Source organism: Cylas formicarius, unplaced genomic scaffold (genome assembly GCF_029955315.1).
Source record: "Cylas formicarius isolate icCylForm1 unplaced genomic scaffold, icCylForm1.1 PGA_scaffold_3__17_contigs__length_32017465, whole genome shotgun sequence".
Lineage (NCBI taxonomy): Eukaryota > Metazoa > Arthropoda > Insecta > Coleoptera > Brentidae > Cylas > Cylas formicarius.
This window is the reverse complement of record NW_026844326.1, coordinates 12,229,378-12,252,124: the sequence shown is the minus strand read 5'-3', so window position 1 is coordinate 12,252,124 and position 22,747 is coordinate 12,229,378. Positions and strand designations below refer to the sequence as shown.

The 22,747-nt window shown below is 35.1% G+C and overlaps 2 protein-coding genes across 2 annotated transcripts in view; one reads left to right on the top strand and one right to left on the bottom strand.

Moving 5' to 3' along the window:
• The window catches only part of LOC132699678 (dynein axonemal heavy chain 3), a 54,684-nt gene extending 40,856 nt beyond the window's left edge, over positions 1 to 13,828 (top strand). Inside the window, exons 41-52 of the mRNA XM_060666526.1 lie at positions 623 to 1,521; positions 1,575 to 1,711; positions 4,970 to 5,144; positions 5,199 to 5,405; positions 6,397 to 6,604; positions 7,762 to 8,012; positions 9,548 to 9,705; positions 9,763 to 9,922; positions 11,092 to 11,280; positions 11,338 to 11,546; positions 13,059 to 13,269; positions 13,515 to 13,828. Of these exons, the coding sequence (XP_060522509.1) occupies positions 623 to 1,521; positions 1,575 to 1,711; positions 4,970 to 5,144; positions 5,199 to 5,405; positions 6,397 to 6,604; positions 7,762 to 8,012; positions 9,548 to 9,705; positions 9,763 to 9,922; positions 11,092 to 11,280; positions 11,338 to 11,546; positions 13,059 to 13,269; positions 13,515 to 13,811 (3,101 nt within the window). The 3' untranslated portion in view covers positions 13,812 to 13,828. The remainder of the gene's footprint in view (positions 1 to 622; positions 1,522 to 1,574; positions 1,712 to 4,969; positions 5,145 to 5,198; positions 5,406 to 6,396; positions 6,605 to 7,761; positions 8,013 to 9,547; positions 9,706 to 9,762; positions 9,923 to 11,091; positions 11,281 to 11,337; positions 11,547 to 13,058; positions 13,270 to 13,514) is intronic.
• Positions 13,829 to 13,868: 40 nt separating this feature from the next.
• On the bottom strand, positions 13,869 to 22,280 carry LOC132699406 (transmembrane channel-like protein 7). Its single transcript, XM_060666084.1, has 16 exons — positions 22,127 to 22,280; positions 21,819 to 22,069; positions 21,591 to 21,722; positions 21,444 to 21,540; positions 21,216 to 21,363; positions 20,920 to 21,165; positions 20,692 to 20,840; positions 19,328 to 19,478; positions 19,029 to 19,273; positions 18,861 to 18,978; positions 18,698 to 18,810; positions 17,443 to 17,727; positions 17,228 to 17,389; positions 17,043 to 17,176; positions 16,912 to 16,986; positions 13,869 to 14,046 (listed from the first exon to the last, which is right to left on the bottom strand). The coding sequence occupies exons 1-16, from the start codon at positions 22,132 to 22,134 to the stop codon at positions 14,015 to 14,017; spliced, it is 2,346 nt and encodes a 781-aa protein (XP_060522067.1). The 5' UTR covers positions 22,135 to 22,280; the 3' UTR covers positions 13,869 to 14,014.
• Positions 22,281 to 22,747: the final 467 nt, after the last annotated feature.

Here is a 22,747-nt window from a genome sequence, read left to right as displayed (position 1 = left end):
TGTGTCTCGTAGGCTGTTTAAAAAGGGCCAAATCTGAACGCCGTAGCTCAAACGGTCAGATAGTTATAGCGATTTAATGCCCCGTCGACAGAGAAACAGAACGGAGAACAGATTTTTTTTTCGACGCTTATCATTTCCGTACCACTGGGGGTCCCCTAGGACCAGCCGTGGCCGAGACATAAGTTTCGTTGCCAATCGTACATATATACTATACTTTCGAAAAATTCGATTTTATTTTTATTTTTTGAAAGTAACCAGCTAATGTAGCAATTCGCAACAGGCTACCATAAGACATAGTAAGTACCTGCTTAATGAATAATTTTCAGAAATTTAAATAATTAGATTGTGGAAAGCGTTTAAGTGTAAAACCAGTTTCCCCGCATTGGTTTCTCGAGTGTAATATTCCACAAGTTTTGAAATAAGATTTGCTTTTTTTACTAAATCGATGGGTCATTTTAAAACGATTTAATTATCCGATAAGTTTAAAAATTTTGATCTTGACTCGACGATAAAGACGTCATGCTATGACGTAACTGCACAACTGCTATGACTGTACTTTACCTCTTCCTAAACAGCAAAGTCCAATAACTCTTGTGAATCGCTATGTTTCTTTCTCTATAAGGGCAAGCTAACAAATGGATCAAGAACATGGAAAAAAACAACAGGCTCCAAGTAATTAAACTGACGGATGCGAATTATGTCCGCGTTTTGGAAAACGCCATAACCTTCGGCACGCCGGTATTGTTAGAGAATATCGGGGAAGAACTGGACGCTCTGCTGGATCCAATTTTGGCGAGGAACGTGTTCAAACAACAAGGCGTTTGGTACCTGAAACTAGCCGATCACGTCTTAGAGTATTCGTTTGATTTCCGATTCTTTTTAACCACCCGCCTAAGAAATCCTCATTACTTGCCCGAGTTGGCGGTGAAAGTGAGTCTACTGAATTTCATGATCACGCCAGGCGGATTGGAAGATCAGCTATTGGGCATCGTGGTGGCCAGGGAACGACCCGAATTGGAAGAAATTAAAAACGCGATGATCGTCGAAACGGCGAATAATAAAAAGATGCTCAAAGAGATCGAAGATAAGATTTTGGAGGTGCTGTCGACTTCAAGAGGTAACATATTGGAGGACGAGACGGCCATTAAAATTTTGTCGTCGAGCAAATTGTTGTCGCAAGAGATTCAAGAAAAACAGAAACAAGCTGCCGTAACGGAGAAGGAAATCGACCTCGCGAGGAATGAATACGTGCCTGTTTCCAAACACTCGTCGGTACTTTTCTTCTGCATATCCGATTTGGGGAATATCGATCCGATGTATCAATACTCATTGGTGTGGTTTATTAACCTCTACAACCAAGCAATCAGCCACGGTACCAGATCGAACGTTCTGGAAGAAAGATTGGGATACCTCAACAGCTACTTCACCAAAAGCATTTACAGGAACGTTTGTAGGTCGCTGTTCGAAAAAGATAAGTTAATATTTTCTTTCGTCTTGACCGTCGGAATTTTGAGATCAAACGTAAGGAAATTGTAAAGCGTATCTGCGAACTGCGAAAGCATACCAAATTTTAGGGCGAAATTGATGAAGACGTGTGGAACTTTCTGATAACCGGCGGTGTCGCATTGGATACTCCATTTCCCAATCCGGCGTCAGATTGGTTGTCTGATAAAAGTTGGTCGGAAATTGTCAGGGCGAGTCAACTAAACGGGTAATTTCCCAATTTAATTCATATCTCGTAAAAAGTGAACACGCGTTCGCCTAGAACTTTCGCAGCATTCACTTTTTTTAATTGCTTTTTTCCAAAATGCGGACCCATACTATACCTAAACGTATACAGTGATGTAGATCCGGTTTCCACTATTGCAGATATTATTGGCCTGTATAATTACAAAACCATTGAACTCTTTTTATTATAAGTTTTTGTATTACTTTGCCGGTGAGTGTTATTTTTTGTTTTATTATTTGAGTATTTCTTTCTTCACTCCTAACAAATAATAACCAAGTTGTGATGCTTTGGGCGAGACATCTATTAGTATTTGAAATTTGAAAAAGTTTTTTTTAACTTCCACTGTCGGTAATTTGTTTGGCGATTACAATACTTTCATGTTGACCAATTTATTAGGACGACTTACTCAACGGAATAAAACGAGGAAGTTGATTTCTTGGAGTGGACGTCATGGTATAATTTGAACCACACTATACCCGCCGTTATGTGTTCTTTTTAAGCATGGAGCGTATTTATATAATAGGAAAAACAAAGCGAGATCGCGTTAAACAAAAATAAAAAATTACTGTCCATTACTATCTTCAGGATCAGAACTAAATTCTCCATAGTCATTGTTGTCGTCTTCGTCGGTACTAATTACAAGTGGCGCACCCTCTCCTCTTGTCTTCCAAGCTTCTTGTGTGGTTGACATAATTTTTCCTGTGCTTTGAAGATACTTCACTAATCGCTTTTTCAAGACTACGTGTTTCGTCTTACACTCAGGCTATACCATTTCAATAGTATCAGCTGTGATGGCTGATTATATCTTAGCGGAATCTTGCAAAAGTTTATAAAGACTCACAACAAATGAATGTCAGTTTTGACGAATATATTCTGAAAGACACGTAACCAAAACCGGCAGTGACTGTCATAGAGAAACGACATTGATTTTTGCCTTCTGGTAAGCAAATATTTAACAGCATTGCTCTTGGGGCCAATTACTTGCATATACGTCGTAAAACTGTCGGATACAGTACCGGTTCGCCCATAACATGGGATGACACCGAAGACATATCCAAAGAATACAATGCACCCAAAAAATTAGAAACAGACAATCAACATAAACAAACATTTATGAATAATCTGATTGCCGTACTTGTGACGATAGAACGCTTTTTTCCATAATTCGGTTCAGACAATCACATTATACGCTTGCAAAAGTCTAAGTTTTCAGTTTGTGCTATACAGTGGTAACCGAAACTGAAATCTATTTTAAATAACCATTTATTTAGTATTTAGGAACAAAACGCGGAAATCACAAAAATCACAAAATCACACAAGCAAACATATTGAAAACTTAAAAGTCTCAAATTTTTGGGTATAATATCTTTCAATGGATGTCAAAAAAAAATTGAGCAAAAAAATGTTTGGATTCACATATGCTTTTTTTCTACTCCCCTCTGTAAAATACCTAATTACATACCGATGTAGCGTCACTTTACCACGTCAGTTTCGTTTCCCACGGATCCGAGTCACTTCTGACGATCATGTCACTGGATATATTCGTGTTGTTTTGCGGAAATGTACCCAAAAACTAACGGTCGTAGAAAAAGTATAGTACGCAACACGTTCGGTAAACTTTTTAAGTCACTCGTTTATTAAACACTCGCTCTGCTTGTTGCATAATATACTATCAATGTATTATATTATTTTATATACATTTTTGTGGAGAACTAATAACTTAAATTTAAATATAAGAGCCTGTATATTAAGGCCGTTTTGAATGCCTCGAAATGTGATGTTTGCAGATCTTAATATATCTATGCATTTCTCTGAGAATCTTCTGGGATTTACACACAGATGAGGTCTACTTTAGTAGTTTATGTTGATATTTTAAGAACAGATGAAAGCGGGATAATCAAAAACTTATTTTCGAATAGAAACACCTAATTTTTATAAATTTATCGTATTTGGAATTTAAAATGTTTTTTCCGTGTAAATTGCTATAAGTCAGACAAGAAAATAAAGGCGAAACATGGCAGAAAAAATAATAACAGAACACAGTATTATTTACTGTGGTAATACAATGTATTCATATATCCATTAAGTTATGAAAACAAAAGTTATCAAATTGTTTCTAATTTCCTAGAATGGAACAAATTTTTAAAAAAATATTTTTGCTTAAAAGTATCCGTTTAGACCAAAAAAACAGTATTAAACAAAAAATGCAAAAATTTATAAATTTGTATCTAATTACCAGTCGAAATTTAGTAACACAAAAGGATTGTTTTTCATTCCAGAATATTACCAATGTAATTAAATTATTTTATTTGAACGATTTCCTGTATCTCTTTGTAGCAATTAACTGATGGTAACTGCAACTAGTTATCGGGTTTTAAGCCTATAAGTTGAACACATAAATTTCTTGATATACTATTACCATTTTGACAATTTTTTTTTACGTTGGATATACACTAAGTCATTTTTTTTAAATTGGCCAAGCAGAAAACTGTCAAACATTGATTTCCTCTACCTAATTTTACGAAAAACATTTTGATCCTGTTCTTAAATATTAAACACGATAAAATTATAAACGTGAGGTGTTTCGATTTGAAAAAAAAACGATTTTTTTCTTTAAATTTTTAATGTTAATTTTTTTTCATCCTGTATTAAAAACCGCCATAAAGAAATCTTCCAAAAATATACACAAACTTCTCCAGTCGGAGATATTGAATAAAGCTCTAGCAGCTCTTAACAATTTACTATGACTCCGTAATCTACCTTGAAAATGAGAGCTCAAAACTCCTTTGAAAACAAAGTTTTAAGAATCTGTGGACCCGGTGGATAAAACACACACCCGGTAAGATCAGAGAGATGACCAACCAACCCTGGATTACAAGCACAATAAGAGCCAGACAGGGGCAGTAGTTAGAGCAAACGCAAGAAGACCCCCAGGACAAACCCGACAAAGATAGAAAGACAAATCAGAGAGATACCTAAAAATGATGGATATTGAGAACTAGGAACAAGTAGAGAGATTGTAGTGAATGAGGCCATCTTAAGTAGTCGTAGTATATGAATTATGTCTAGAACGAACTCAAAAATACCTTATATTCGATTCCATTATATTTAAATTCATGAATTTGTTACTTACTTTCTGTGAAAAGCCGACTTAAATGCCAACCGCATGTACATTTAGAATGTCCTTTTATGTTGTCTATTGCAAGGGGTATAAGTTCAAAACTTGATATTATCCCCCAGCTTGAGAGGTTTAAAAGATTCGGTGAAAACAAATTCTACAGCGTGGAAGCAGTTTTACGACGCATCGCGTCCGGAGGAAGTACCTTATCCAAAACCATTCCACGAGTTGCGAGGGTTACTGAAACTGGTGGTTCTGCGATGCGTTCGACCCGACAAACTTGTATATGCTGTCCAGGTATTATTTCTAATAGTATTTATGAATTATTCGCGTAATACAATTGGTTGCTAGGCGTATATTGTTGAAGAAATGGGACCATCGTATTTGGAACCGCCTCAATTCAATCTAGAAGATTCATATAATGACAGTCATTGTTGTTCGCCTCTCATTTTTATTTTATCCCCTGGTGCGGATCCCATGGCTGGACTCATTAAATTCGCTACCGATATGGGGATCGCCAAGACGAGTCTAATGACCATCTCCCTAGGCCAAGGACAGGTACATCGACAACAGAGGTCACATAATTTTAAGTTCTGAGAAATTAGCATATAGCTACTAGAGATAGAGGTCAGGGATATGCTGATGATAAAGGAAATTATGAAGCAACTATGAAAAAAATTTGAAAACATACGCATGCGCGAAATTTAAAATCTCGTTTTTAGCCAATGACCTTGCGGCATTGAACCGCTGACCGATAGTCTTATCTAGATCTCATTAAATGTTCTGTGGGCTTCTTTAGAGCTTAACTAAAAATTGGCCGCAATATACTCTGTACTGTACTGTATATTGTTTAAGGCGGGCGGAGCTAAATGACATGAACACTGAAGAGAGATGTCAGATCATAAAGTTGATTTTGCATTTTTGGATTTTCCAGAATATTCTAGACATATCGATGTGCAATTTTCCATTCTTAAAGTTTGCATAAAAATTTTCAATTTAATGAAAAATCCGTTTATAACATGTTTATTAAAAAAATATCGACAACTCTAACTACTCTACTCCTAATTTTACAAAGACGCTTCCACAAGCTGTGGAGCTTATCAAGAGAGATATCTGATCATAAATAATTGATTTAATGTAACAAATTTTGTATTTTACATTCTTCCGAAGAAGTGTATCTACACACTCTACTGTTGAATCCAGCAAAAGACAAGAAACGTTAACACTAATCAGAAGCTGCAATAATATTCAGGGCGTTACTTTAAAATAATTATATATGTCTGATATCTCTCAAATAGGAGTGAGTGTCAACAAAATGAGACAAAATTAATTACGTAGATTTTAACGAAATTTGTTTCCTAAAAATGCTTCTGCAATTTCTTTTGAGCCCATAATCATTTCCTAACAGGTCACTTTTTTTTATTTATGCTCACGCCAGTATGTTTTAGTTCAAAAATTCAAAAATATTACACCTCTATAGTTAAACCCCTAATTTTTTGAAATAACATAAATTTGTTAAGTATCGTACACATCACATTATATCTAATAGGGACCCATCGCAGCCAACATGATCAAAACTGGTCTGGAGACGGGCCAATGGGCCATTTTGCAAAACTGCCATTTAGCAGCCAGTTGGATGCAGGAACTAGATAGAATTTGCGATGAAGTAATCATTCCGGAGGCAACTAACCCCGAATTTCGTCTATGGTTGACCAGCTACCCCAGCAAATCATTTCCAGTTGCCATTCTACAAAATGGTAAGTACAGTTTTAGAAGTTTATAATCACATATATCATATATATGTACAAAGTAAGACTATTAAAGTGGTTTTGGTACATATATCCAATGAGGGAATTAAACTTTCAGTCAATTAGGAAGAATCAAAAACTAAGATGAAAAGACAAATAAAGTTATCAAATTCCAATGGCGACTTTTTGATTTTTCATCTGGTTCATTTAGTTCTCAGTCTGATGTTTCGACGTAACGTTAAGTAAGATTTTAGCTCATTTTAGGCGATGCCCCATCAAATCGTAACCTCGAACGTACATAGAATAAATTTTGCTTTTGTCATTTGGAGCCCCAAATTTGAACATGACATTTCTTCACTTTCATGTAAATGGTTTCTATCCTGCTAAGGGACTGCCACAGAGTGATCTATTACTAATGTTTAAGGTTACCTCATTGTTGAATCGTAGGAGGTACCTTTCATTTCAGTTTTTATATGAACTTTTCAATTTATTACTGGATTGCCTTGAGTTGCTAAGCCCGATTAACTTTCATGTTCCTTCATGGACTGTAAGGGCATCAATTATATTTCACCTAGTAACTCCAAGAACCAATTTTTGATCAAAAGTGCTCACAAATCTTTTGGATTAATACCTATCACTTAATTTGAAATATTCGGTCTTCACTTTAGTTTTCCTATAGTTATTTAGTTGCCTAATCATTATTTTAATTTTTTATATTGCACTTCAACTCATCATCATGTGTTCCTAAAAACATACAAATAAAATAAATACTCACCGTTCTCTTAAGTTGGAGATTTTGTTATATTTTTATCATTATTATGATAAACAGTTCATGAATGTTAAAAAGGTGATACCACGCAGCGTTGTCTAACGCCTCGTTTCGATCTAAATTATTTTGAGAACGTTGGATCCAGAGAGGATTGTTGATACGTGAGATTCATAGCGACTAGTTTATCAGAACGTTTCAAACTTTGCAGCAGCTGACACAGTCCAACACTTTGTGATAGTGCTCTAGCATTTTTGATGAGTTGCCAACACAACCCATTGTTGCTGGCACTGACATACAAAGCAAACGCACATTAGCTAAGAACCTATTAGCACCTATTACCATCTCTAATTACCAATCGCTAATACTTTAGCAAATAATAGCATATAGGTTATTTCAGGTGTGAAGATGACAAACGAAGCTCCTAAAGGTTTGCGACAGAATCTGTTGAGGTCCTACCAGACGGATCCTATATCCAACACAGAATTTTACACCTCTTGCAGCAACGTCAGACCTTTTCAGCGTCTGTTGTTCGCCTTATGTTTTTTTCACGCGCTAGTTCAGGAACGGCGAAAGTATGGACCTCTCGGGTGGAACATTCCGTATGAGTTTAACGAATCGGATTTGAGGATAAGCGTGATGCAATTGCAGGTGAGGCCGGATCATTCTTGAAATCGGCTTTCAGGTTCGAAGTATACTCATCATATTATCATAAAGTAAACTATCAGGTGTGAATAATAAGTAATTTCTGAGCCCATTTTAAGAGAAAACTTCAAACGAGCGTATGTCCTAAACGTCTTAACTTACTGAAATACAAGAGGGCGCTATTTTTACCTGAATCAGACGTCTGCGAACTTATTTGCCTAATGTACATTTCTCTTATCAATTTGTAAAAAAATCTGTTTTTTATGATTTTTGAATAATTGATTGAATCTGTTACTTGGAGAAGGTTACACCTACTTAACACCCACTTTTACAGTAGGAAGGAAAAACCTTTTCAAATCAAATTGCTTTCATATGTAGATAGTTGCGGGCATATTTTTTATGTTAATTGGTATGGGAAAAAGCTTATTATAAAAAGTTTGATACATTTTTAAATAGTTCATGTCATAATGCGGCCATGTGAAATAATACAGAATTTTAACAAACATTTATGATGCTTATAACAAAAATTTGGGGTCTGGATTAATTCGAACTATATCGTTATTATATGGATTGTTTCTATCTGTTTGACCATAAAATGCATAAACTTACAACGTTTTTGGCTCCTGCTCGATAATGAACGTGTTAAAAACCTACCTTAGACAAAAAAATGATGTTGAGTAGTAAAACAGCCTTAGTGCAATCTCTCATTAATACGACTTAGGGTATTAAAGTTGAGTTTTTGTTGTTTTTTTACAGCCCATGCTGGTTCTAAGATACCGGGACATGAAAAAATATGTACTTATAACAACGATAACATTAACAATAATGTTACATATTTAAATCAACTAAAATCGTCCGTCAAACGGTCCATTTAAACAAGTCACTTTGCGTAAAACTTAATGGAAATTTATTTCATAGAAAATAACAATTAAAGTCGTCAACTATTTACACACTACTAATAATTTATACAAGATCATTTTTTTAAATATATTTTCATCATTTTTATTTCTTGCCCTGTATGTCTTCGTTTTACTTATTAATTGCCTCTATGGAACAGTGATTGATTGGTTTTATAGATCGCGTTGGGCGTCGAATATTCTAGTGATATCTCGAGAACCGGCTCTGGGTGTAATAGTCCGATTGTTCTCGCGTTTCCATGTTTCTTGGAAAGCAGACAGATCCGGGCCCAGTCCATTCGACTTGCCTGTCAGAATATCGTTTTAAAATAAAACAACTTTTTTTTCATATAACTTATAGCAATTTCCGTTCTAGGCAAGCAAACCGTTATTTTTCGTTTGTACAATTACCAACTGTTTTCGACAAATTGCGAAATAAATACACCTCAGCACTGCTGGTTGAAATGGTTTTCAACTGCCCTCAAAGCTCAAATTTCGATCCTCTGATTTGACACTATTATTTCTGCCATAGCTAGTGACATTTCTATTCTCTCCATTTTTTAAGATTAATTTTATTTTTTATAAGTATATGAGAAATTAAAAAATAATTATGATGAACTAATAACACACCACTATATATTCAAGATGTTTTTAAACGATTACGTGGAAGTTCCCTATGACGCTTTGACATATTTAACGGGGGAATGCAATTACGGAGGCAGAGTGACCGACGATAAGGACAGGCGATTGCTAAACTCGTTACTGTCTCTATTTTACACGCCGGACGTGGTGAAAAAGGCATTGTAAGACAAAAAAATTACCGTAAATACCTGAATGCTAGATCGGACGCGTAATTTTAGTTACGCCTTTTCACCCAGTGGACTTTACTACGTCCCGGTGGACACTTCTTACGACGACATACTGACGTACATCAGAAGCATGCCGATCACACCTCAGCCGGAAGCTTTTGGGTTGCACGAAAACGCGGACATTACCAAGGACAACCAGGAAACTCAAGCAGTGAGTATTCGAATTTTAAACTTCGTACATTGGTTTTTCGCCGACAATTCCGCAACAAGAAACAAAGTCCGGTACCTACTTCAAAAAAGAAATATTCCTGTGCGTTAAATTTTGGTGAGTATAGTCTGTTCTTATGATTTTATTGTTTTTCAAAATATTCACTAATCAATCATCAAAGCACTTTTTCCACATCGAGTCGGGCACCTCCAAAACAGGCTTTTTAAAAGCATCAGCCGCTTCTTCTGGTGTCAAAAATCGTTGCCCACGTAATTTATTCTTAATGTATGGGAACAAAAATTAGTCCTTAGGTGTTAAATCAGGACTATATGGTGGATGACCCATCAAATCAAGGTTTTTAATGCTCAAAAAGTTCTTTGTTTGCACTGATCGGTGAAAGCTAGCATTGTTATCGTGGAGAGTGATTCGTCTTCGGCAGTTGGTTTTTCTAATTTCTTCGAAGACTTTCGGCACACAAATGGTTGTGTACCATTCAGAATTGACTGTTTTACCTTTCACCAAAGGAACAGTTGCAACGTGGCCAATTTTTCAGAAAAAACAGGCTACCATTTATTTCGAGATACCTCAATCTCATGGTAAGTCAAATGACGATCATCAATGTTTTCTTGGACAACCACCGACTTTGGACGACCATCACGAAATTCATGCTTATGAAAACTACGACCACAACCGACCAGCGATAAACAGTCCTAGATGGCGCTTTAACTCCAAAAGTCGAATTAAGTTCATCGATGCATTGTTGTTGAGTTAGTCCATGTTGTAAAAAATTATTGCACGAAAATGCTCCCGTCATGTTTAACCGTCACTTTTTTTTCATTCATCACAAAAACACAAACAACACTCTTTCGCTAAAACCTAACTGAGTAAACCTAATCTCAAAATGTCAAACTTCCCTATAAAAACGTTAGTCGCCAGATGGCAGGACTAGTTTAAGAAAATCTCGAAATACAAAAAACAGCCCTCGTAAAGTAAGTATGAGTTTTAATGTGAAAATGGAAATATTTCTCACTTTTACTGCGAAATTTTGTGTGCAAATTTTCTGTTAATATTTACATAGACTTTAATGAATAATAAAATGGGAGGCACAGGACTTTTTTTCTCTCGCTTGACTGAAGCTGGTGCTACCAATATGACCTTTATTTACTTTCAAGCTTCTTGATGGCGTTTTATTGACTCAAACTCAAGTAATCAGCGAAAGTGCAGGCGGCGAGAGCCAAGAAGTGGTGATAGGTTTGGCCACCGATATTTTAATGAAAATTCCAAACGAGTTCGACATCGACGACGTTGGAAAAAAATATCCCGTCATTTACGAAAACTCGATGAATACCGTCTTAAGACAGGTCGGTGGATAATGGTATAGCGAAGGGACGTGATTATACAATTTCAATTTCCTTCAGGAGTTGATACGGTTCAACCGATTAACAATAGTTATAAAAAATACGTTGCGCGAAATGGTCATGGCAGTTAAAGGCTTGGTAGTGATGTCGCCAGAGTTGGAAGCGATGTGCAACGCGCTGATGGTAGGAAAGATACCGGACGCGTGGGCCTCGAAGAGTTACCCGAGCCTAAAACCGTTGGGATCTTACGTGGCAGACCTAATAGCGAGGTAAGAACAATTAAAATAGTGTCTAGTAGAGTGTCTGAAATGCTAGAAAGGAATAGGGTTCAATTTACATCCGTGTGTTGCTCCCATTGACATAAACTTAAGTAATTTGAATAATTTATGCACGGTGTTATTAAAAACAAATTGCACAATTTAATAGCGGCATCCGCATAGTTCCCGGATCTCGGATCAGTATTTTGTTCGGTCTAATTCGGATTCTACAAAGATTATTTTACCATTATCACACCGAGCAGGGCAACAGACTGCTACTCAAACTCAATATACATCTATTGCCCAAAGTTGGAACAATGAAAGCATTATTTACCAGTTAAATTTAGTGGTTTTTAATTTTTGGGTTGAATTAACGGTGTCCTTTTTAGAATTATTCAATTAAATTCTTTTTTTTTATGACTTTATGACTAGTAACGATAGTCGCATTCAGCGGGCGTAGCAAAGCGGCTGGCAACGTGTATGTATGTAGAGGTTATGCTTATACTTCTTTCAATGGCATTTCGTAAGAGGTTAATTTCTTGTACTTGAGCTCCCTCGATACTTGTCAGCTTTCTTCGTAGATAAAACATTAAACTCTTTGACTTCCCAGCCTTGCTAATTTTAAAATGAAAACATGTTATAAGCCTTTAATTAATTTTACTATATCAATAAAAAAATTGATGAAACAACCTACGGGGGTGATACACATGTTACTCTGATTGGAGTGGCTCCCATCTGAGAAGTCACTGGGATGGCGTCTGGGTCCTTCTTATTTTTGGCAAGGGGCTTTTTTCATTATGTCAGGAACCGTTGTAGAGGTATTAGGTGTTTTGTCCTCCCTATGTATTTCATCAATCTGGTGATAATATTCCTAGTAAATTCTACCCCTTCCAGTTTTCCCTATATTGTCTTTGATGCCTGTGTAGTTTTTTTCAGGTTTCTCCATATCCTGTCCAATATTTCTTCGGTTTAGCGAAAATGCATTCTGCAAATAGCTTAAAATTGCATCTCTATTTCATGTCACGTGTAATTTTCGTTTAAAAAAAGATTACCGTTTGTTTGAAAAAAACATACCTTCAAACGATGTTCGAAAATTCGTGGGGTTTTCGAGAAAACTTTCCCGTTGGGACCTTGAAAAAAAATTTTGTTGTAAATTTTGTAAATATGAATAATAACAAATAACATAAACTTATTATGTTGGAATTTTGTACTCACCACCACTGTCCAACACACCCTGACCAAAATTCTCTTTCGAGACCAAATTCTGCCAATACCAATCGCTTCGCTAACGCTACCTAGCAAAAATAAACTCGCTACTAAAAATGGCGTCCACCCCACAACATGTTGGATTTGTAGTGCATGATGCACCGGACGTTTCCGCCACAGCTGTATAAATCGGGACTTTGTTACGTCCGCTGAATGCGACCAATATCTCTGTTCTGATATAACAAGATCGCCTCCGGCAAACGGAGGTTCAAGAACGGCCGTATTCCTACTACGTTTGGCATTATTTTTATATTGCAGACTCAAATTTTTCCAAGACTGGATTAACAACGGTGTGCCAAACGTTTTCTGGATATCCGGATTTTATTTCACTCAATCGTTTTTAACCGGAGTTCTGCAAAACTACGCCCGGCAGAAGAAACTGCCAATAGATTGGATTCACTTTGAATTTTATGTCACGGAATACGAACTGGACATGGAAAAATCTGCCGTAGTAGGAGTATATTGTAAGGTACAGATTTTGAATGAAGAAAATTTTTCGTTTTCACAATACATTCATTATTTTCTTTTAATTATCAAATTTATTACCTCCATATATTTCTAACTGGTCACAAAAAATATCTATCGTTGTAAATGGACGCAGCAAATGAAGGATATCCAAGAGTTCACCGTTCTTATCGATGTAAGTGTGACCGCTATATTCAAATATTCAGAAAATTTATTTCCACTGCGTTTTACGCTAATTTTTGATGACAGGGATTATTTTTGGAAGCGGCCAGATGGGATCGACGTCGCAACGTACTAGCGGAATCTTTTCCGAAAATTTTATTCGAAATAGTGCCAATCATGTGGCTGAGGCCGGCCAAAAAAGCGGATTTTGTACCGTCGCCCTGCTATCACTGCCCCGTCTACAAGACTAGTGCCAGGAGGGGTGTATTATCCACGACAGGTCACTCAACAAATTTCGTCATGTATACTGCTTTCAATAGCGACATGGATGAGAAACACTGGATTAACAGAGGCGTGGCGGCTTTATGTCAACTTGATGATTAATAGAGTTTTTATCAAATAAATTACATATTTATTTATGATCAATATATAGCAATAAAAAAATATAACACAGCCGTTTTGAATGCCAGATCGAGGCAACAAACGCTGCGATGTCCCTACGGAAAGTCAGTGAACACTTCATAAAATACTGTTAGTTACAATTGACACAAGGCAAGTTTGGCTTACTTCTTAAATTTGTCAGCGCGTTAAATTCCGTGCAAATCATCCGCAGCTGTACCTAAAAATTTTGCTTGAAGGAAAGATGTTCCTTAGAGTACCACCACAGCTTAACCTAACACATAGCTCGGACACTTTACTGATGGAAACGGTTCGCGCTGACCATTAAGCGCATTGCCTTAGGCCCGCTTTTCCAGAAGAGAATCAGTGTGCACAGTGGCTCGACTTCAATTCAATTAACAACTAGTGAAAGTCAGGTCATATTTATGCTATTCGAAGCTGCATTTTTAAACATCCATCCCAATATTTTCAAAAATTATTTTGAGATTGCATTTAAGAGTATGCATATATTTAAAAGTATTTTGAGATTATATTTAAGAGTAAGCAAATATTTTACCCTAAAAAACTACAATTTTAAAGTTATTAACAAAATTAATTACGTATATCGCGAAAAAAATAAAATGCCTATGAAATATGTTTTTTTTACTAATAAACCTTTGTAGAGTTCTCCAAATGATATACCGTTTTTAGAACATTTTATGGATTTGACTTCGGGATGAGTTTAAGACCCGCCTGCTGTAAAGCGGAAGGGACCATTATTTTCAGCACGTGCACCGCAAGCCAGGGCCGTATTTAAGGTGTTAGCCGACAAGAACTGTGCCGTGCGGACTGTTGTATTTCAAGAGTAGTGAAATTTTCTTTTATTAAACTGTTATATGAATTCATATTAGTGTGCTTTTTATAAATCTTTGTAAAACAATCCCTACTTAAGGTAGCTCGATTTCAAGTTGATTAGGTTGATCTCCTATATTACAAACACATTAGAAAGCTTAAACTGATTTCCAATTTAAGAGTTTCACATAATGACTCTAAAATATTTATTTATTTATAATGGATGTTTTCCCAGTTTGATATTGGTTGTTTTGTGGGAGTATGCCGTCAGTTTTATGAAACAGTATTTTCTTAGCCGTCGAAGCTTTGGAGTTATTTCAATTCCGTCTTGTATTTGTAATTAGTAATTACCAACTTACTGCTATTCAATTGTTTTTCAAGACTTAGTGTTTCATTTTTATTGAGGTACTATATATATGTTATTGCAATTTATTTCTTACAAAATACTAACATTTTTCAATTTTGTTGGCCACTTTCGATGTCCAGCGACGAAAAAGTTGAGATTGTGGTCGATTACGTAATTATCGTTGATGATGAACATCCGTCAAATTCAAATGGATCAAAGACTCGAACGCATTTGCCGGTTGCTGCCAAAATTATAATTTTAAATGTGTTTCTGTTTCTGAAATCAACATCTTTGAAAAGTGGAGCCATAAAATTAACGCCTGAGATAACTAAAACACCGTATTCCACAGTACGTGACATAGTTGTGAATAGTGTCCAAGAAAAAAAAACGCGGAAAGATTACGGGGTCCCAAAAAGTCTACCTAAGATGCACCACTCAGGAATAGTAAGACGGTTGATGATATATAACGCGTATCAGAAGAATATTGTTTTAACAATTAAAACTTTACATGAAGAGTTGCGTAGTGTCTTGAATATGGACTGTTGCCAAGAGACTCTGCGTGCAATCGTACGAAGAATTGGTTTTTAAACCATCAATAAGAGACAAGTTTTGATATTTGAGAGAAATCCAAGAAATTCGTGCTAACAACGCCGCCATCATATATTTAGATGAGACCTTCTCTGAAAAATTACCCCAATATTCCACCAAACAGTGTTGTCGTGATGTCGTGATGGACAACGCCAGCTACCATTCTGCACAAGCAGGAAAAATGCCGAATTCATCATCGACTAAACAAGTCATTTAAAATTGTTTGCTTGAAAATGATATGTGCTTTAAAAATTCCTACACAAAGAAACAATTATTGGAAGTACTTAAATATAATGTTTACAAGTTGGCCATGCAACGGGGATTCAAAGTTGTCCGTCTTCCACCATAGAACTGATACAGGAACAGCTGAAACCCAGTTTAAGAAGAAACAACACCTCGCCGAAACTTGGTTCCGGGGAAATAGAATTTATTAGAAGTGAAGTAGAAAAAATATATGCTTCTAGTTGGAAAAAATGTGTATAACATGTCATCGAAGAACAAAATGTTTACAGAAGTCGACTAGTGCCAAAATTAATTATTAATATGGGCGACGAGTCCAGTGACGATAGTGATTATTTTGATGTAGAATAACTTTTTTTTATAAATATTCTAACATTGTTTTATAGCGAAATTTGCTCCTTCATTTATATTTATAATAAACATTTTAAAGTAAGAATGGATTTTGCACTGAATGGACGAGGAATCCCACAAATAAAACTCTGCACAAATCCGTCAGGTTCCAGCATTTGTATACACGAAGTACCGAAGTACAAAGAGAAACCCAAGCAAGGTAGGCCTGCGGTTAGACCTCCATAAAAATTCACCAAAGTTAAATACCGGATTATGTCGTAAAAATATTACTATAAAAATGTTGTTAATTATTACTGTAACATGAATAACTTTCCTATATACCACTTTCATTTGTGAAACAGTTACCGCAGCTCTTTATTCATCGTTGTTTTTTATTAATGTGCTTATCTGGATCCATTAAAAGAAACGTATTCTTAAGACCACTATAGTTAAAAATAACGACTTACATTTAGTGGATTTCAGATAGACAAACTAATTTTCTTGGTACCATTTCTTACCCCCTAAATACGACTATCCAAAACATTTTTATATATTTTGAAGTATAAACGAAAAATAATGGATATACGGCATTCCGCTTACTTAAAATCAATATCAATAAAAATATAATTCCCTCCCTGACTCCCCCCTCCCTGACGGACTGGGAAAGACAACCAGTAACTAGTGAATCCTAGAAATACAAGCGCTCGAACTATGTGTGTTAGGTTCAGCCATGCTACCACTGTTACGAACCTGTTTTTTTTTTAAGATCTGGTCTCCTCAATTGAGGATCAACCGCTTCAGCTTGATTTAATTTGTATTGCCACTCTAACAAAAAAGCAAAAAAAAAATCAACAACGCTAGCAGGTTTGAAAAAAACTTACGACCATTTGTGAGCAAAGAAATGCGGTTAATCCAAAACTCTTTATCTTTTGCAGACCAAATTAGCATGTTCCTACATTGGGCGACGATTTCTTTCTGGGCTTGAGCTTTGGCCCTCACATAGTACACTTTGGAGCTACGATTTGGAAAAAAAAGTTAAGTAAAAAAATAATAAAATCAACCATACCATAGTCCAATAAGAATCAACGCAATAACGCCAGGTTTGGTAAAATACAAAATAATATTCCAAATGGTACTATTTTCCTTCAGTTTGAGAACGCCCAATGTAACAATTTCGTACATATACTGGTAGTTGGTAAATGGGCCGCAGTTTGGTGAAACTTTAATCCTAAAATTAGTCAATCAAGATCAAGAAAAATATTAAATGTGCTGGAACCTTACGACGATATTATAAATCCAATTAAGGATCCGACGAATAGCAAACTCAAAAACGTCATAACGAGGAACCAAGTCGAGGTCTGTGCGGCCCTCCACGACTTCGAGGAAGCTTTGCACAAGAACAACACAACCGACACTCTAATATACCAAGTCAAGAACAATTTTATCACTACCACAACGGGCAACAATGGTGAGAATAAAAGTCCCACCCAGAAAAGAGTTTGGTTGTAGATTATCTGCATAGTGTTTCTGGCTATGTCAAATTCTAAATAATGCGAGCGAGTTAATCTAAAAATAATTAACACTGATAGATTAATTTCTGAGAGGGTAAATGTCACTAAAGTGATTTTAATTCCTAAAATTGGGTATGCCGCCTATGAAATAACATCATATAATTTAATGAATACATCAAGGCCCCCAGCCTGATACAATATGAATATTTTATTCTCTGAGCTTAAGAAAAGGTCAACCATTATAACGAGTATTTTTACCAAAGACTCCTTGTCACTAAAATTCATTCTTTAAAGTATATAATGTCATTTCAATAACACCACATATACTAATATAGTGTAAGGGCCAATGGTTGAAAATCAATTTCCGCTCGTCTTCCGAGAAGGGTCCTATAAATATCAGGGGTAGATACCATATTACATGATTTTTCAATGTATTTGGATTGGCTAATTGAGACTTAAATTAAATAACCAAAAAAAAAGTTAAATCATAGAAATAGTTGCAAAAGATTAATCAACAGACAATAATATAGTTAGGACCAAATTTTATAATGTTTTCTATCTACATAAAAGAAATTAAAGTATTAAACTATATTTGAGATGTCTTCCATATTTACTCGGTATAGTTTTGGTTGTTTTTTTTTAAATCTTCTAATTTTAGCTCCTACATTAATAAATTAGTTAATTTAGGGCCTGGCACATACAGATTTTTTTAAAGCTAGGCCAAGTAGACACTGTAATGTTGTAATTTATGCCTTGGAAACAAATTGACGCGGCAAAAAAATATAGTTATTTTCGTGTATCGAGTCCCAACAAGAAATTCAATAAACAAAATTAAAATACTAAAGTAAATTATGAAACTCAGAAAACTGGGCCATTCCCTACACAAAATGTTCGATAAACTGATGATAGATAGAAAAAATGATTATAGTTCTTAGAAAGCGTAATGAATAAAAAGTTATATTTTTTTGCCATGATATTTGCAATCTAGGGGATTAAACTGTCGCGATTTAGGCAATATTACTCACTTATATATTCCAAATAACAAGATGTCAAAAAGGGCGGCGCATACTACAGACACAATGAAATCAAATATAATTATTCTATAAATCTCTTCACCCAGGGAGGTCTCCCAACATTCCTGCAGAAAATTCTGTAAATTCAAACTTTATTGTGAACGCATTAACTTACATTTAAAGGTTTTTGAAGCCAAAAGCTGACTAATACGCCAACCATTACTGCAGCTAATATAAACGTTCTAGTTAATGTTAAATTTAACATTATCTTGGGGCTTTTGTAACCTTCATATCTATAAACAGCAGTAAATAGATGTGAAATGTGAAAATGTGAAACACGCACCTTACAATCACGCTAAAGACCATAGGCAAGAACGTCATTACAAGATTCACAAAAATCGGGATAATGATAACAATGAGCTGTTTTTCATCATCAGATACCTTTTCTAGCAACATCCAAGTGAAATATCCGAATGCGCCTAACAATCCAATTACCAAAATATGCGAAAAAAATTGAGTGGTTCGCGTTAAGAACCTTGAGTAGCAAGATTCCTTGTTCCTAGTGAAAGCAAACTCGGACAAGAGTTCCTAGAAAAAAGAGCAAATCCGGTCGTTGTATCAGTTCTCGGTTCACTTGATTACCCGTAATTCGTTAAAAATTGCCCGCGATTTCAATTTTGCTGCATCAGCCGTCGCAATATTGTAATCCCAACCGCAGAAAATTTTATTTGCGTAAACGTTTTTTAAACCTCCTTCGGTTTCAATAAAACTTCTCCTATACGCTTTTGCCGCGCTAAAAGAAAAACCAATTTTCCGATATTATTGAAGATAAAGCAACATTATGATAGAAAACTACAAATCAATTGCTACTACCAAACAACTGAACATTAATAGTAACAAAAAAGAACTCCCTGAGTTTATTAATTTAATCAATAATTTAATTACTCTCTGGTTTGTTCAAATAGGGCAATGTATTAAAGTTCCTAAAACATCAGTGCTAATAATAAATAAATAATGCTTCAGGAATATATTATAATATAAAATCAGTTTAAGTCATGAAAATAAAACCCATCAGTGGTTTCTTCCCTTTGACGTTATTATGACTAACAAATTTCATTGCAAAATATATGCGCAATATCAGGGTGTTATTAAATAAATGTCCAATATTTCTCAAGAAGATTTCTCAACTGTTTTTTAATCTAAGGTTGCTTACTATAAACGTGTCGTCTAAAACGCTTCAATTTTGAGATACAGGGTGGCAAACTTTCACTTTTATCTTTTCTCATATAAAAAAAGCTGCAGGTTTCAATTTATGTTCACAAATCGGCATTATTTCCTAAACTGCACAGAAAAAACAAAAATACAAATAAAGCTTCTAATAACTTTTTACCATTTCTACTAAGATTTAATGTTTTTATATAATTTTTGCAATGCTTGATTTTATTAATTTCATTATTAATAAATTTAATTTATTAGGTACATATTAATTAAGTTCATTGGTCTTGATTTTTTTTTCCATTTGACATTATCATGAATAAATTTCCTTGTAAAATACATGCGCCATATACAGAGTATTATTAAATAAATGTCCAAAATTTCACACAAACATTTTTCAACTGTTCAGATATTTATGAAATAACATCCTGTAGAAAAAATAAGAAATAATATTCGAACGCAACATTGTTCTGGGCTCAAATTTGCATATTTATAGCTACCCAGTAACTGTAAAATCTGTTTTTACTCTTTCTGAAAATTGAATATGTGATACACATTACAGGCTTTACTATGTTCTCAAAGAGTTCAGAAAAGTGGAGACGAAGATTGGTAATGCTTCCCCTGTCGACAAAGGCTGTCTCTTCTCATTTAACTAATGTCTAGCAGGTTAGTCACATAACCAATCACCAATATCAGAATAAATTGAGGTAACTAGTTGTTGATGATATTGTGTTAGTAATGTTTTGTCAAGGTGTAAAGCTGAGAAAAAAAATAAAGAAAATGAAACAAACCTAACACCAAAAAAGACAAATGAAATCAAATAAATCACCGCCATAGTAAAAAAATATGCATGGCTCATGCTGTAGGTCAATGTTGAAAACGTGGGTATTCTTTCGTTTGTGTAAAAACCATAATACAGAATTGTATTGCGCAAGTATCCCTAAAAACAAAACGAAAATATGATAGCATGCACTTTCGATCCCCGCAAACAAATCAGAAGCGGATCTCACTGATATTACCTGACCAGTAAATACATCTTCCAAATTGGACCAGGTGAATTTTTCAGGGTTGCTCACTCCAGTAAATACTTTTGGGGCTACAATGAATGTCAAAGAAATAAGAGCAATTACAAAATTCACCAAAAACAACACTCTTAATATTTTAAAAAATGAGGCCACCCCGGTTCCAAAGTTTCCTTCAATTCGTTTCAGCAATCCATACCAAAGCTCAAAGGAATGCATTAAATCTTTGATATTTGATTTAAACTAAAATCAAGATAGGAGTAGCATATACTAAAACAAATATCTAGGTATACCTTTTCAAAACCCATGCCCCAGCGATATTTCAACATTTTGTAACAACCCAATGGTTTTCTCTTTGATTTTTGGCTAACAGAAATGGATAATTTCACTTTCACACTTCTCTTGATGGTAAGACTTTGGGGCATGTCTCTTAGAGCAATTCTATAAACAATACAAAAAAATTGTCATTCGATTTTGAAGACAAATTTGCAAAATGAAAGAGTTGTGCAATGGAGACTAACCTTCTGAGTTGTTCAGAGGTCGGAGAGTCTTCCATTAGAGCTTCATCCTGTTCCATTTTGGAAACAATTAAATCTGCATGTCTTTCCAACATTAAGCCTAACAATAACATATTTAAAAATTAAAATATAAAGTTACAAACTAAATACCTGATTGGTTGTTTTGATGAGTGCTAGTTCTAGCTGCTCCGCCAGTTCTAGCTTCATAAAGTTGCTTCAATTTACTACCAGGTTGGTCCAGAGTTTTCAGTCTATGAATTGAATGAATCCTTGTTGAATATTCTAAAAGAAAAATGTAGCTTGCTTCAACTATCATCCTACTGGTTAAATCTACAATTGAATGATCTCCATCCTATTTTTAATGGGATTTGAACCTACGAGTGCCATTATCCTCAGACAGTTCATAAGAATCATTTCTAAAACCTTCAGAAGTCGAGGGTTGTAGCTGCTCTTCAATTTTATAATGCTGCTCACTATTGCCATTACTGTGATTATTACTTTGTATGGAAATTTCTGGTCCTATTATTGTGGGAGTTCGCCTTTCAAATGCAGCTTTTAATCCGCCGATTGGTTTGGGAATACTTTGGTCACGAAAGCTATCTGTAGGAATTGGGGGTCTTCTTCGATACCTACAAAAAATGGAATTCCATTCCAAATATTTTTCTAATTACAAATCAGAAAAATACCCCGACATTGTGATCACTTCTCAAGTGAAAGCAAATAGCACAAAGACGAGATTTTTGTCTGATAGCGTATCCGTTTCAAATTATATGGAAGTTTTTATCTAAATAATTATATCTTGATTATTGATAATAGACTCATAATTCTTGGGGTTTGGTTATAAACACTGAACAAAAGGATATAATATCTTCTTCTATTTTAAACAATCGCAATTAATTGAATACCAAATAGCCATTTGGCCATAACCGGCATCGTTACTAAATAACCATGTGACATCAATATAATAGGATGTTTACAGAAAAAGTTCATAATAAACTAACATTCTTAATTAATTATTTATCACTTATAATTGGTAAGTTTGGTCATATAATTCGTGCTTCGAATAGTTACTGAACCAGCCGATTATGTTCTCCACCAATCTGTAACTGCAACTCCAAGGAGAAGAAAACATTGGCCACGTGTGGTGACTATGGTTTTTTTTTTAATGAAATGGTATAAAAGATACGTATTTTATGCTTAATTATGAGGAAAACAATTTGTTTTAATGAGTGATCAAAATCCCTTATGAACCAGAAAATTCGCTAGTGCATTATTGGTTGCATACACCAAATGTACAATGTTTAGTA